At 45.7% G+C, this 15,209-nt stretch overlaps 1 protein-coding gene and 1 pseudogene across 1 annotated transcript in view; both read left to right on the top strand.

Annotated features, from left to right (window-relative positions):
* The window catches only part of LOC103744505, a 13,025-nt pseudogene extending 11,233 nt beyond the window's left edge, over positions 1-1,792 (top strand).
* Positions 1,793-8,473: 6,681 nt separating this feature from the next.
* LOC103744492 (acylcarnitine hydrolase-like) overlaps positions 8,474-15,209 on the top strand; it is a 7,578-nt gene continuing 842 nt past the window's right edge. The window contains exons 1-11 of the mRNA XM_017801400.1: positions 8,474-8,549; positions 9,170-9,374; positions 10,891-11,029; positions 11,638-11,771; positions 11,853-12,108; positions 13,151-13,247; positions 13,795-13,937; positions 14,058-14,138; positions 14,356-14,500; positions 14,799-14,940; positions 15,077-15,084. Coding sequence (XP_017656889.1) covers positions 8,474-8,549; positions 9,170-9,374; positions 10,891-11,029; positions 11,638-11,771; positions 11,853-12,108; positions 13,151-13,247; positions 13,795-13,937; positions 14,058-14,138; positions 14,356-14,500; positions 14,799-14,940; positions 15,077-15,084 — 1,426 coding nt within the window. The remainder of the gene's footprint in view (positions 8,550-9,169; positions 9,375-10,890; positions 11,030-11,637; positions 11,772-11,852; positions 12,109-13,150; positions 13,248-13,794; positions 13,938-14,057; positions 14,139-14,355; positions 14,501-14,798; positions 14,941-15,076; positions 15,085-15,209) is intronic.

Raw genomic sequence — 15,209 nt, 5'->3', positions numbered from 1 at the left:
AACAAGTCTTTTGTCCTGCAAAACCTGGCTGACTTTTGACAAATTTGTAGGCCTTTTTGTAGTGGCCTGGAGACCCCCCATAAGAATCTGGCGATAGAGTCTGAGTGACTCCCTACCTGCAGAGGTGTTGGGATCCCAATCTGGGTGGCCGTGAGGGAAAATTCCTCGATCACCCCAGGATCCTCAGTAAATGGGCCACTTTCAGCAGGTACCCATTTCTGAGCCTCAGAGAGGGTGCATTCCTCAGTGGTGAAGAGGGTGAGAAGGGGTTGTTGGATATCATCCCAGGTGGGCTGGTGAGCTCAACAATTTAGGAGTTTTGTCCAAAAGGTAAAAGTAAACCATGACATAAGGAACCTGATCAGGGTGTCCTGGGCTTCCAAAGCTCACAGCCTGAAGAGAAGAAAGCCATCCTTCATCAAAGGATGGCCAATCAAGAGAACAGAGGGTCTGGAATTTCCCCGAATAAACAGTGTCTCCAGAGATTGCAGCTGCTTTTTGGAAATTTTTAAAATGAGGAAGAATTAGGTCAAGGGGAGTATCTTCAGATGAAGGAGTCTGACCCATAATGGAAAAGAAGAGGATTAATCCAAAACAAAGACCAGTGAGAACCAGACAAACAGGAAACAAAAATTTGACACCAGGATGACACAGAACACAGAACAAAAGCGCTGTGGTTGGGGAATCGCTGCGCATTCGATGGTCGCTGCTGCGGGAGCTACTAGGGTCACCAAATGCCTGGAAGCCACAGACAGTCAACCAATCAGATGGAGGGTTGGGGCATCCCCCGTCCTCTGGCTCAGAGAGCAATACTGCGTCGTTTCTCTTCTTTGAACCCCTGGAAGTCCAGATAGTCAGATCAGAACCCAAAACAGACTCACCGCAGGAGGAATTAGAACTGAAGTCTCCAGGCACCAGACAGAGGGCAGAAAAAGACAGGAAAACAGACCAAGGGTTTTCAGGGAATCCCGGAAAAGCCCCCCAAAATGTTCAGGGTCCAAAAAATTCCCTAAATTGACCACTCAGACACTGAGTCTTAGTAAAAAGGAGAGCTTTATTGGAGCCAACTGGTTGGGGACACAGTCTCAGGAGCTGTACTGTGACCCTGAACAGTGAAAACGCAGGGCTTTTAAGCAGAAAACCCACAAAAACCACAAAGCAGGGGATGTCCATAGAAACCATACACAGAATAACCAAGAAAGGATTGGAACAATCTAGGGCTGATTTCCAGAGACTTTACAGCCATTGGCTATCTTACCTGGGGCAGAACGTTCTTTCTCTTCTGTTCCAGATTATTTCCATAGAAACCATACACAGATGTATCAGGTATACTGCCATTGGCTAGCTTACCTGGGGCAACACAGCCATTGGCTTTCTTACCTGGGGCAGAACGTTCTTTCTCTTCTGCCCCAGATTATTCCCATAAAATCCATACACAGACGTATCAGGTATACTGCCATTGGCTAACTTACCTGGGGTAGAATGTTCTCTCTCTTCTGACACAGACTATTTCCATAGAAATCATAAACAGATACCAGGAAAGGGCTTGAACAATGGAGGGGATTTCCAGAGTCAGGTGGAGGGCAGCTTTTTCTCAGAGGATAGGGAGGGGATCTGAGAGGCACTCTCCTTCAGGTTACAACTGGTGGGCTGAGTATGAAGCATAGGTGATCAGCTCCATGAGGCAGCTGGGGCCTCTTCCCTTGACCTTACATCTCCAGTTGCCTTCACTGATCAGGAGGAGGAGCTGCTGAGCAGGAGGAAGATGACATACTGGGCCAACTTTGCATGACAAAGGTGAGAGGATGCCCTTCCTTCAACATCCTCAGGGGTGGGACCCCATCCTGGACTCCCTTTGTGGATGGTGGTCTCCTTGATCACATTACAGAGTTTTTCCTTCACCAGGGCACACTTAGACATGTTGTAGATGTCAGTTACTGGTCATCTTTCAGTAACTTGGTGTATGGGCCATAATGCTGTGGCATTGTTGTTTAGAGCTTGCACAAAGCAGGCCAAGTAACCTTGACCTACATGAGCAGGCACTAGTGGGTGACACTTGCATCCCTATTTCAGGATACCTGCGCCATCAGTCTTTAGCCCCCTGGCCTGCTCGTCCATTGCACTGACAGAAATCAGGGGACCAGGCTTTGGATCAGACACAGGTGAGAGGATGCCCTTCCTCTGCTAGGAGGATATATCCACAGGAACCCCAACAGCCAGAGTCTACCCTACTGGACTGTGTGGGACTAGGATGAACAATATCTGCAGTTGGACATCAGGTCTTCTGGGGGCTGTGCCCTGAAAGTCCACATGCTATACAGTTCTGGACCTAAAACCTCTTCCCAGAAGATCCAAGTCCAGCACATAGCTGTTATGTCAGTGCAGATAGTGTATGTGTCCTTCCAGAAGGATCCTCTCATCCTTCACTGACCTCAGACTCCAGTTTCTTCAACTTTCCAGTGTGACTCTACAGGAATCTCCCAGGCGTTTGATGCCAGATTGGGAATGCCGAGGCATCGAGCTTCATGGGCTAAAGAACAGCTACCATTGTTCTTAGCCTTCCCGGTGCAGATGGCTATTGTGACACTACACCTCATCTATCATGTAAGGTAGTCATCCTAGTCAATCCCCCTTTATAACTCATGGACTTTCTATCTGTTCTGTTCCTCTAGGGAGCCCTGCCTAATCTAGCTGCTATAACAAAATCATCATAAGCTGCAAGATGGACACTGTGGCAGATGTCTATGACCCAGCTACTTGTAAGGCAGGGGGATGGCATGGCTTCAAGGACACAGGAAACTGAATCTCAGTAATATTCATCATATATGTATTCAAGTATGTATCTATGATAATCTGTGTAACTTCTAAACAACTGAAATTTGTTCACAGTTTTGGAGACAAGAAGTTCAGGGTCAAGATGACAGCATATTTGCTGTGTGGAGAAAGCTAACTCTTTGTTTTAAAGGCTGTACTTTGTGACTCCAGGGAGTAAAATGAATAAACAATGGTGCTCATGGTCTCTTACCAGCCCTGACTCTTAAAATCATGACACTGGAAATGACACTATGATGCAACTTACATGTCACCTTTGATTGAAATTTAAGACAATTGACTCAATCATTTATGTCTCTACAGGTGGTGAATAGTACAATATTTTATGAGAAATGGACAGGTCCATTAGTCCCTTGATCCTGAGTGTGTGTGTTTGTGTGTGTGTGTGTGTGTGTGTATGCTGAGGTTTGTTCTTACTCCTAGTACTCCTAGGGCCTTGGAGCAGCTCAGGACATCTATGAATGTGTTTGACTGTGGAGTATGTAAGTCCCTTGATCCTGAGCGTGTGTGTGTGTGTGTGTGTGTGTGTGTGTGTATGCTGAGGTTTGTTCTTACTCCTAGGGCCTTGGAGTGGCTCAGGACATCTGTGAATGTGTTTGACTGTGGGGTGTGTCCTGGAAGTGAGATGTAATATCAGAAGGCCCCAAAATGTCCAGGAGAAGAGATTCCCATCTTGTCTTCCCTGAGCACCTGTCCACATGTGGAGGGGCCCATGGGCCTTTCAGAGTTCCCCCTAAGCCTCCTGGCTCCTCCTGGCACTACTACTCTGTTTCATCTTCCATGTTTCTGGTTTTCATCCTAACCTTATTGATGTCCCTAAACTCTCTTATACTTTATGCCACTTTACAAAGGTGTGTGACCATCTTGCCCTCCTGAGGTACCAGTTTTCCTACATTGGCAAAGTCCTTTCATTCACCACATTGAAGACCAACCATAGGACATCATGAAAGTGCTGATTCTTTCAGTGTCCACCCCAACACCAGTGGGGAGAACAGAGATGTGGATACATTTTAGCCTGGGCTCAGGAGCAGGGCAGAGGAAAAAGCCCTTCCTTTTAGTGCAGGACAGCTGGTACTTGATACTTACTGGGGCCTTAAGACATTATTGAGCTCCTGCTGCAAATATGACCGTGAGGTTTTCATTTCTGCTGATGCGCAGAACATGTCACTAAATGAGTTAGACTCAGTGTGTGTGCATGTGTGTGTGTGTGTGTGATTTGTATGTTATCATTTTTTTTTTTTTTGAGACAGTGTCTCCTTATGGCCCCTATTGGCCTGGAAATTGCCATGTTGACCAGGCTGGCCTCAGTCTCACAGAGATTCACCCATCTCTGCCTCCCACATGCTGGGATTAAAGATGGGTGCCACCATGCCTGGCTTTTGTTGTTGTTTTTAGTAGCTATATATATTTTTAACTTTTAAAAAATTTATTGAGAATTTCATACACACATATAAGGTGTTTTGATCAAATCCATGCCCACTCCTCCCCCCACAACTCCTCCCATAATCTCCTTGTCACTTTTTCCTGAATAATTTCCTGAACTCTTTCTTTTTATTCAGCGGGGCTTTTTGCTACTCTCATATTCCCCCCTCCGAAGAGGTAATCCTAAAATCTTTTAGGGATTAGATAAGCGCTCCCAAATACTTTTCACATTTTTGGCCTTTGGAAAAGAGTGTGTTGCTAAGAGGCCCAAGGTCATTTTTGATTTTTAGCCAAGAAACTGGCTACTTTTCTTTGGAGTTTAGTAGCTATATTTTTGAAAAACTTTAGTGTTGAGTAATTTATATGTAAATAGGTTTACCTTTAACCAGCAAAGCTTTGTATATTTGTCTAAAAATATGATAAATGCAAGTGCCTGTCCTTCAAATATGAGAATTATTTTAGTGGAAAAATTTCCTTCATGTTCTTTTTGTTAATCATTGTCTGATCTCTGCTCCAGAGTAACCCCTTGGCTGTTTTCTGATGGAATTGTTTGGACATTGCATGATTTAGAGACATCAGAGGCCTGGACATCAGAGTCCTATGATAGAGAAGGAATCATTTGTCATTGGTTCTGTTACTAAGTACATCTTTGAGATTCAAGTGTACTGTCACCGTTGACAGTGTCATTCTGCATACGAACATAGCACACTTTCTCTCCTTCTCCATTTGCCACACGTCTGAGTGATTTCTGATTTTGGGCTACTTTTAGCAAAGCTGTTGTGAACTTTGTGAAACATGAGTTTTTGTAGTCAGTGCTTTCGTTTCCCTGGTTGAAAGACCCAAGAGTAGAATGGCTCAATCATAGGATTAGTGTGTTTAACTTTTGAAGAAAATGCCAAACTGTCTTCCAAAATGATTATGACATTTGCATTTTCTCCAGTCATGTATGAGGGCACCGGGGGCTCCATGTCTTTGCTAACACTGGGCTTCTGGATCTTAAGTCAGATTGTACTGAATGGGTGTGTAGTGGTATCTCACTGCAGGTGTTTCCCTCCCACTCATCCCCTGCCTCCATCCACAGAAATGTCCTTGAGTCTTCTTCATCCCACATTTTTACTATGGCCTTGGCCATCATCAGCCCAGGGCCTCTGAATGATGGTGTAGTAAGTGGCAGAGCACATGGGGACTTTCCCCAGCAGAGCTCTAAATAAATAAATAAATAATAATAAATAAGTAAATAAATAAATAACCAATCAAACAACAACCCAGAGGGGAAAAACACTATAAAACCCAAGCAAAGAATGTTTAGGATTAAGAAGAAGCACCAGGATGTGAAAAAACCAGGAAGCAGTTGTTTCCTTGACCCCGAGGTTGAGGAACTAGAGACTTCTCAGCCCCCACAGCTCAGCATTTCCCTACTAAGGAATTTAGGGAAGATAGAACATCTTCCACGAAGGGTGGGGACAACAAACTACAGAAGAGAACATTGGAGGGAGGCACAATACTGCATCAAGAGCAGGTCTTGCGAACTGAAGGATATAGGAGAAGCCATGGCTATGCTGTCCCGGGGGTGGTGGGAGGGGAAGTCAGAAAGCTACCAAAGAGGAAGTCTTGCAATGCTAGGCTGTGAGTGCCCAAGACTATTGGGGTTATAAAAACGGAGCCAAGGCCAATTCTCACATGGCACTAAAACCTGTCTGATGTTGATCTGCATACTCACTCCTCCAGGAAGTCAACCTGGGCTAGGTGTAAACTCCGGATCCTGTACTCTGATTATCTTGTCAGGTTTCTTTGTGATAAACTCCTATTTATAGACCTGTTTCCCCAGCTTTCTCATAGGCTCTGAGAGCCCAGATAGAGCCCAGTGTTGGTCCCAACCCGGCCCCATTAAATGCTAGTAACTTGTTGGCTGACCAGTTGGCTCATCCGATGAGTTTCCCATGAAACTTGATGACCTGAGTTCGCCCTGGGACCCAAATTGTGTAAGGGGAGAAGCCAGACTCACAAGTTGTCCTCTGATCTCCACATAGGTATCATGGCAATGCCCACATACATACATAACACAGTAAGTAAATAAATTCCAATGTTTTAATAATAATCTTTCTATTTTTATTTTAAAACATATTTTTTTAATGTTCATTATTTTTATTTTATGTGTATGTGTGCATTGCCTGCATGTAAGTAAGTGCACCCGCGTCATGCAATGCCCGAGGATGTCAGAAGAGGCTGTTGGATCCCCTGGGACTGGAGTTATGGACAGTTGTTAGCTGCCATGTGGGTGCTGGGATTTGAACCCAGGTCTTCTGCAAGAACAACCAGTGTTCTTAACCCCTGAGCCATCTCTCCAGCCCTATTTCAAATATTTTTATTGATTCTAGAATTTCATACAATGTACTTGGATCATATTCAGACCCCTCCCCCTCTACTCCACCTTCTCACTTCCCCATATTCATGTCCTCTGTTATTATTTGCTTTTTTTACAGTTTTTATTTATTTTTATTTTATATGTGTGAGTGTTTTGCCTGCATTTATGTAAGTGCACCTGTGTCGTGCAATGTCTTCAGAAGCCAGAAGAAGGTGTCAGATCCCCTGGTACTGGAGTTACAGAAGGTTGTTAGCTACCACGTGGGTGCTGGGGTTCAAACCTGGGTCTTTTGAAGAACAGCCAGTGCTCTTAACCACCGAGCTATCTCTCCAGCTCTGAGCTTTATTTCATTTAAGAAAATTTTTTACTACTTTTATTTTATGTCTATGAGTGTATTGCATGCACATATGTAAGTGCACCCATGTCATGTAATACTCACGGAGGTCAGAAGAGGGCATTGGATTCCCCTGGAACTGGAGTTATGGACAGTTGTCAGCAACCATGTAGGTGCTGGGAAATTGAACTTGGGTCCTGTGCAAGAACAGCCAGTGCTCTTAACTACTGAGCCATCTCTCCAGCCCCCACCGCCCCTTTTGCTTAAATGTCTATCAAATCTAATCTGTGTTTCCCAAATGCTCTTGGGTATGGGTCTATCCTTTGGAGTCTGGTCACCCTACCAGACATCACCCTAATAAAGAAAACTGATGCCCCCTCTCTGAGACTCTATCAAGGATGGGGGAGGTGGGAAAGAAGTCCCAGCCCTAGAAAAAAAAAATAATAATGTTTTTGAAGTGAATAAATGACTGTAAAGTCGAACTCGGCAGGAGATGGCCGCTCAAGTAGCCACATTTTGAAGGTGGAATAAATAAGAGATGTAGATTTAAGAAGTGCTGGAGCTGGGTGGCACATCTTTTAATTCTAGCACTCTGGAGGCAGAGGTACGTAGATCTTTGTGAGTTTGAGGCCAGCTGGTTTGCGTAGCAAATTCCAGGACAGCCAGGGCTACATAGTAAGACCTTATCTTAAAAAATTTTTTTTTCGGGGCTACAGAGATGGCTCAGCAGTTAAGAACACTGGTTGTTTTTGTAGAAGACCCAGGTTTGAATCCCAGCACCCACATGGCAACTAACAACTGTCTATAACTCCAGTTCCAGGGGACCCAAAGGGTTCTTCTGTCCTCTGTGGGCATTGCATGACATGGGTGCACTTAGCTACATGCAGACAATACACTCATACACATAAAATTAAAATTTTTTTTCCAGAATTGTAGTGTGTTTCAATGAAATAACAATAACTAACAGGGTCATGTAAATTCTAAGATCATGGTACAGGATGACAGACCCTGAAGGTAGATCAGGTAAACTATGAGTCTTCAAAGCACAGAGGAATCTTCAGGATGAAGATTACACTCAGAGCTCACTGTCCTTGCATGCACCGCTCAGTCTGTGGCATCTTGATTATGTGCCTACTCAGAGAAGCCCTCCTGTTACAGCTTTCTTTTCCCTGATCTTCACAACATCACCTACATGGCAGGTGAGTACAAGGACAGGGATCATAGTGACTCTAGGTGTGAGGACCGGGGTTCCTGGTACCCCAGAGGGCTTCAGAAGCCAAGCTCTGCCTTTCAGGAGAACAAAGAAGGAACAGAAACAGCAGAGGTGGTTTTGCCCTGCCTGCTGGCCTTTGGCTCACCTGCAGGCCTCCTACAATAAGAACTTTGCACTACTCCACCAAGTTTCCCGCCTACTTTTTCTTTTGGTTCAAATTCCTGGCTTGGCAAGGCTTGTATTGTACTTCCTGTTGATGAAACACTGTCACCCTGCAGCAGTACAGACTCGGGCCTGGAAGCCAATCATGTCCCTGGACAGACTTCCTGGCTGGCTTAAATCTGTGGTCTGTGGGCTCCTGCTTCTCCTCCTCCATGTGCACGGTAAAGCTCCCTAAGTGGGCGATGGGCAGCCAAAGGGGTCAGAGCTGCCAGTCCTGCAGAGTCAGAGATGGAGATTGTGGAGGGGAGGTACCAGCAAGGGGGGAGGTGGTGGAGATGTCAGATGAAAGTGGAGGAAATGTGTGCTTCCCAGTGGTCCCACCAAAGATCACAGCATGAGCCCTGCAGCGCACAGATGTATGGACACCCCTTACTGAGGAACCAGTCCTGTGTGAGAGGCCCTGAAACGCGCTGAATCTGAAGATAAGAGGAATGAAGGGCAGAAGGAATATTTCCTTCTGTGTGTGGCTGTGGCTATAACTGCTACTGACCCTTGGATAATGACAATAATAATACCTTCATGCAATGGGTTCTAAGGGTGTCACATTTTGGCCAGAGAAGTGCCCTGGCACTCTTCAAAAGGACTGTGGGCAAATTTCCTGGCCCTGGTAGGGGTGGGGAGAATCACAAAAGCCAAGTGCCCCCACCCCACAATTGAATGGAGAGGCCCAGTATTCCCTTTCCCACTATGCACCTTGCTGACAGTGAGACAGGAACTCCCACAGTGTGCTGCTAGTTGATTAGAATGAACCAACACACTAATAGCACCTCTCTTCCCACAGGCCAGGACTCATCCAGTCCCATCAGGACCACACACACAGGGCAGGTGCTAGGCAGGCTCATCCATGTGAAGGACACCAAAGTGGGTGTCCACACATTCCTGGGAATTCCCTTTGCCAAGCCACCTGTAGGACCACTGAGGTTTGCTCCTCCTGAGTTCCCTGAACCATGGAGTGGTGTGAGAGATGGAACTTCTCACCCAGCTATGTAAGTCCTGGGGTCCAGCACCCTTCAGACCCTGGGATGAACAGGTGCTCTGAACCCTGGGTCACACTGAAATGCTTCCTCTAGCTCAACTCCTTAACAGTTTTCTCTCTGTGTGAGGGAGAGTCACCCATGCATTTTTTAAAGTGCACATGCTAAGGTTTAGAGTAGGAGAGCCATGCCAGGCTCCTAGGTCAGAGCTTGGCACCTGTAGGGAGTTAGCTTCAGGACTGCAGAGAGGAGCACATTCAGTTTATGCCAAGCATTCTTGCTACCATGGGAGTGATCTCTGGGCAGAGTCAGTGTGGCCTACTAAGCATCAAGAGTCCCTGAGTCCTGTATCATACATTCCAGTCCCTGAAAAGGGCAGAGGATGGGCAGTTGCCACCCCCACCATCCACAGTCACTGTGACAAGGTGCTATTGACAAAGGATCAAGTATATATGCTTCTAACTGAAGATTTCAAATTTAAAAATTTTTATCTTTTATGTGTGTGAGAGTTATACTTACATATATATAAATGCACTACGATGTGCACTGCCTGCGGAGGACAGAAGAGGGCATCAGATCCCCTAGCACTGGGGTTATGGATGATTGTGAGCTATCATGTGGGTGTTAGGAACCAAACCTGGGCCCTCCGCAAAAACAGTCAGTGCTCTTATCCACTGAGCCATCTCTCCAGCCCAAACTAACTGAAGATTTTATCGAAGGAGTTTCTCTGAGAGCATGGACATGGGATGGACATCCCACCTACTCTACGAGACAGTATTGCTCATCCATTCCTACTGTATCTGTGTGGCACAGCACCCCTGTACCCAAGAATCTAAATTTCATTTCCAATTGGTGTAATAAAATATTGACAAAGGCAACTTAAGGATGAAATGTTTTATTATGGGTCACAGTTCATCATAAGGGAGAAGCCACAGAAGTAGATAATTAAAGAAGCTGATCCCATCACATCTATAATCAACAATAGAGTGCAAATGATTCATGCACGCTTGCTAATGTTCAGCTCCCTTTTTCTACTTTATACAGTTCAGAAGCCACTTCCTAGGGAATGGTGCCTCTGAAAATGGTCAAGTCTTCCCACTTCAATTAACATGATCAAGATAATCACCCGTAGACATTCCCACAGACCACCCTGGTATAGACAATCCCTCAGTCAGACTCTCTTCCCAGGTGATTCTACATTGTGTCTAGTGGGCAATCAAAACTAACAATCACACCCGGTGTTAACAAGTACAAAGGGAAATGGTGGCTGTCACTACATGTAGCCAATCATCTTCAGAGACTCCTATAAGTCTCAATATCCTAGGAAGAGTAAGATCCTACTGGAGGCCTCCCTAAAGGTCTGCCTCAATCTCAACTTTCCCTTCACTTTGGTAGGAAGGGACTTTAGAGAAGGATCTTAGTGCACCATGGGAAGAAGCAACTGAAGGTGGCAGAGAACAAATACAGACTCAAGATATGTTTTAACCACCACACCTCCCTTGGATAAACTGCCTGTCATTATTACCAGGTGTCTGCAAAATATTGATATGATGGATGGAGAGGGTCTGAAGAAGAAGATGCTCATGTCTTCCATCTCCATGTCTGAGGACTGCCTATATCTCAACATCTACACATCAGCCCATGCCCATGAAGGCTCTTATTTGCCTGTGAGTATCAGGCCATGGTCAGCAGCAGGCTATGTGGGTTTGACATTTTTCCTGCAGGATGATTGAAGGGACAAAAACAGCCTGAGCCCCATTGCACTGTGAACTCTAATACTTACCCTACGGAGTCTAAGAAGGCTTTCTCAGCTAAACTCTGGATATGGGTGAGACATAGAACAGTAGAGACCCAAGAGGTCAGAGGTTGTAGCCCTCAGATCAAACCAGGACTCTCTATTAGCGGACCAAGTGCTGAACACTGAAGTCACTCAAATTCCTAGCTATAGATTATCTTTTGTGTCAATGAGATTTGATGATGCTTTTAATAATCAGGAGAGACACTCATGGTGACACCTCTTTTATTTGAGGGGTCTGAGAGTAGTGATGACATTACTCTAAGACTTAAGACCATTAATCCAAGCAGAGGTGGGGAAGGGGACTGGAAACACACTGATGGAAGCACTGGAGTTTCCTGTTCTTGGCCCAGGTTCTGAGGTACTGGGGAGGTCTGTATATATGTCTACCTGCACAGAGATAAAGTAGTTGATAATCTAATAGTCAAGCTGGAGCTTGGGTTGCATAGGAGCCTTTTGATATCTGTCTACATTCTCCAGGTGATGGTATGGATCCATGGTGGTGGACTGGTTATGGGCACAGCTTCCAAGTATGATGGATCCACACTGGCAGCCACTGAGGATGTCATAGTGGTCACTATCCAATACTGCCTTGGTGTCCTGGGCTTCTTCAGGTGAGCTTGGGGTTAGACAGGGCAATGGAGGCCCAACGAAGCCAGGACAGCTCTGAGATCTCAGTCTTTGCCACTTCTCAGCACTGGAGACCAGCATGCTAGAGGCAACTGGGGCTACCTGGACCAAGTGGCTGCCCTATGCTGGGTCCAGCAGAATATTGCCCACTTTGGAGGCAACCCTGACCAGGTCACAATTTTTGGAGCATCAGCAGGTAGCACAAATGTGTCTTCACATGTGTCCCTCATGTCCCAAGGACTCTTCCACAGAGCCATCATGGAGAGTGGGGTGGCTATACTGCCAGACATTATCTCTGATACCTCTGAGGGAGTCTACATGGTAAGGGTCCTCAACTACCCCATGGCCAACCCTGCTGCCTCAATCCTTACCCTCTGGTACGTTGGGTAAAACAAAGACTGTGGGAAATAGCTTCTTTCCAGTAATTTCTGAGAAGTTCAAGAATTAGACCCTACTCCTCTATGCTTTATATATGACAAGTTTATTATTATTATTATTATTATTATTGGTCTTTTTGAGACAGGGTCTCCCTGTAGCCCCAGCTGACCTGGAACTCACTATGTAGACTAGGCTGGCCTTGAACTCTCAGAGATCCGCTTGTCTCTGCCTCCCAAGTGCTGGGATCAAAGGCATGTGCCACCACACCAGCATGACAAGTATATTATAAGGCCAGCAAAATGCACTTTGCATCTTTCACTCTTGGCAAAAAGAAGTGTGCATAGGCTGGAAAGATGACCTAGTGAAAGTGCTTGCTGTGTAAACATGAGTACCTGCTAAAAATCCCCAGAACTCACAAAGGCTTGGAGGTGTTATCATGTGTCTATATTCCCAGGGTTCGTATGGTGAGTTGGAAGACAAAGGGGAAATCCTGGGTGCTCAAAGTCCAGCTCAGCTGGTGTACGCAGCAGTAAAATAAGAGACCTTGTCTCAAACAAGGGGGAAAGTGACAGAGAGCTGAGATTGTCCTCTGACCTTTATACTCAAACCTTGGCACACACTCCTGCACTCACATCTGAACACACACACGCACACGCACACACACACACACATGCACATGCTCACAAACATGAGAGAGAGATGGGGGGAGAGAGAGAGAGAGAGAGAGAGAGAGAGAGAGAGAGAGAGAGAGAGAGAGAGAGAGAGAGAAAGAGAAAGAGAGAGAACAAAAACAACTATGCAGGTAGAAAGTTTCCTGTGGCTGTCACCTCTGAGCAACAGGAAAATGGGAACAATTTCATACTCATTCCAACCCCCACACAAGAGAGTATGGCATGGTATTTAGGGGCAATGGCAACCAGTTGGGATTGGGAAAACTCTTCTTCCTTTCTAGAAGATAAACCAGCCCCTGCCTGGCCCCTTACAGATGGTGGCCAACCTATCTGGATGTGAGGCTGTGGATTCAGAGGCCCTGGTGTGCTGTCTGCGAGGCAAGAGTGAAGAGGAGATTCTGGCTATTAACAAGATTGGGAGAATCATGTGGCTTGGATTCCTGGTCAACAGAATGTGGGAGAGCCAGTCCTCGCTACTCTGAACCAATTACCTCATCTCCATGACTGGGTATCCTTTTAGTCTTGTATAAAAAATGAACACCAAGGGCTAGAGAGGTGGCTCAGTGGTTAAGAGCTCTGACTGCTCTTGCAGAGGACGCAGGTTCGATTCCCAGCACCCAAATGGTGGCTAATAACCATCAGTAACTCCAGTTCCAGGGGATCTGATGCCTTCTTCTGACCTCCATAGGTATTGCAAGGCATGAGTGCAGTTATACACATGCAGGCAATACACTTATACACAAAAAATTAAAATAAAATATTTTAAAAAGTGAGCACCAAGATAGACTAATCAAGGTGTGGGATCTCTGTCAGGGTGAAAGAACATCTCAGATGAAGAAAGAAATGGGAGAAGTGGTAGGGGCAACTCAGTGGCCATTAGAATATGTACGTGACTCAGTGGCCATTAGATTATGTACGTGATTGACCTTCAGCACTGATCTTTAATACTCCCCTCCCCAGGTCTTTAAGATAATTTCTGGTGTGGTAGATGGGGAGTTCCTACCCAGGCGTCCCCAAGAGTTGTTGGCCTCTGTGGATTTTCAACCTGTTCCCAGCATCATTGGTGTCAACAATGATGAATATGGTTGGACCAACCCCATGGTGAGGCCTAGTTCCAATCACCTGGGAACCTGCGAATTCATATGGTGGGTGGTGGGGACTCATAGATTCTAGGACTCAGGTCCATCCCACCCACCCTGAAGACTGTTCTCTGCCTCCCAGTTCATGGGCACTGCTCCTACCATAAAGGAAATAACCACAGAGAACCTGCAGACTGTTCTGAGGAGCAAAGCAGCACAGATGGTGAGATTCCTTGGGTCGTGTCCTGATATAGAGGCTCCCCATGTACCCTTCTCAGACAGCATCCCCAGAAATAGAGGTTGGTGTATGTATATGTTTCTGCATGGGGTCACTCTAGTGCTTTAACACTTCCCTTTATTTACTATGTCATCCTAGGCCAAAGGCTGTTGCCTATCTATCCAAGAGCCCGAATAACCTCATTCTGCTCCCCCTGGTATAGAGGTTGCCTCCTGAGTGTGGTGATCTGCTAAGAGAAGAGTACATGGGGGACACTGAGGAACCCCAGACCCTCCAACTACAGTTCAAAGAGATGATGGCAGACTTCACGTTCGTGATCCCTGCACTTCAAGTGGCACATTTTCAGTGTGAGTACATACATAATCTCAGTAAATTCTTGTGTATAGTATAAGAGAGTGACATCTTATCCAGGTACAGGTTTGGAAACAAGTTACTGATACTCTGTTGATTTGCCAAAAACTACTCAGCCAGGAATTCTAGGGTCACTGTTTACCCAAGGTTTTTCTCACAGTCAGTGCTCCAACATGGGACTCCTCACTTAACTCTCATGATTCCAGATAACTTTGTATCAAAGTATGATGTCACCAAATGCGTGGTAGGATAGCTTCGGATGAAGGATAAGTATATTACTACATGCATTCCCAGGTTCCCATGCCCCTGTCTACTTCTACGAGTTCCAGCATCAGTGCAGCTTCCTCAAAAGTACCAGGCCATCCCATGTGAAGGCTGATCGTGGTGAGGAGATTGCCTTTGTCTTTGGACCCTTCTTCATGGGCATCAAACATGAGTCTTTCTTGTTTCCCATGACCTGAATGGAGCTCCAGACGGGTACCTGAGGGATTTCTGAGCTCTCAGTCCAGTGAGGAAACTGAAGTTCTAGGAAACCACAGGATCAAGTGTTTATAGACTCACAGCTCAAAAAGCTATACCAGTGTTAGAACTTGGATCCTTCCCATTCTAGCCCGAGCTAGAGGGAATGAGGTCACACTGGAGCAGAAATAAATTTGTGGGAATTATATTAGAGACTTGGCTGGATCTTGAATCCCAGATGGTAAG

Source organism: Nannospalax galili, unplaced genomic scaffold, assembly GCF_000622305.1.
Source record: "Nannospalax galili isolate Female #2095 unplaced genomic scaffold, S.galili_v1.0 scaffold2103, whole genome shotgun sequence".
NCBI classification, from domain to species: Eukaryota; Metazoa; Chordata; class Mammalia; order Rodentia; family Spalacidae; genus Nannospalax; species Nannospalax galili.
Note: the sequence above shows the minus strand (reverse complement) of the source record. Positions and strands in the feature narration are given on the sequence as shown.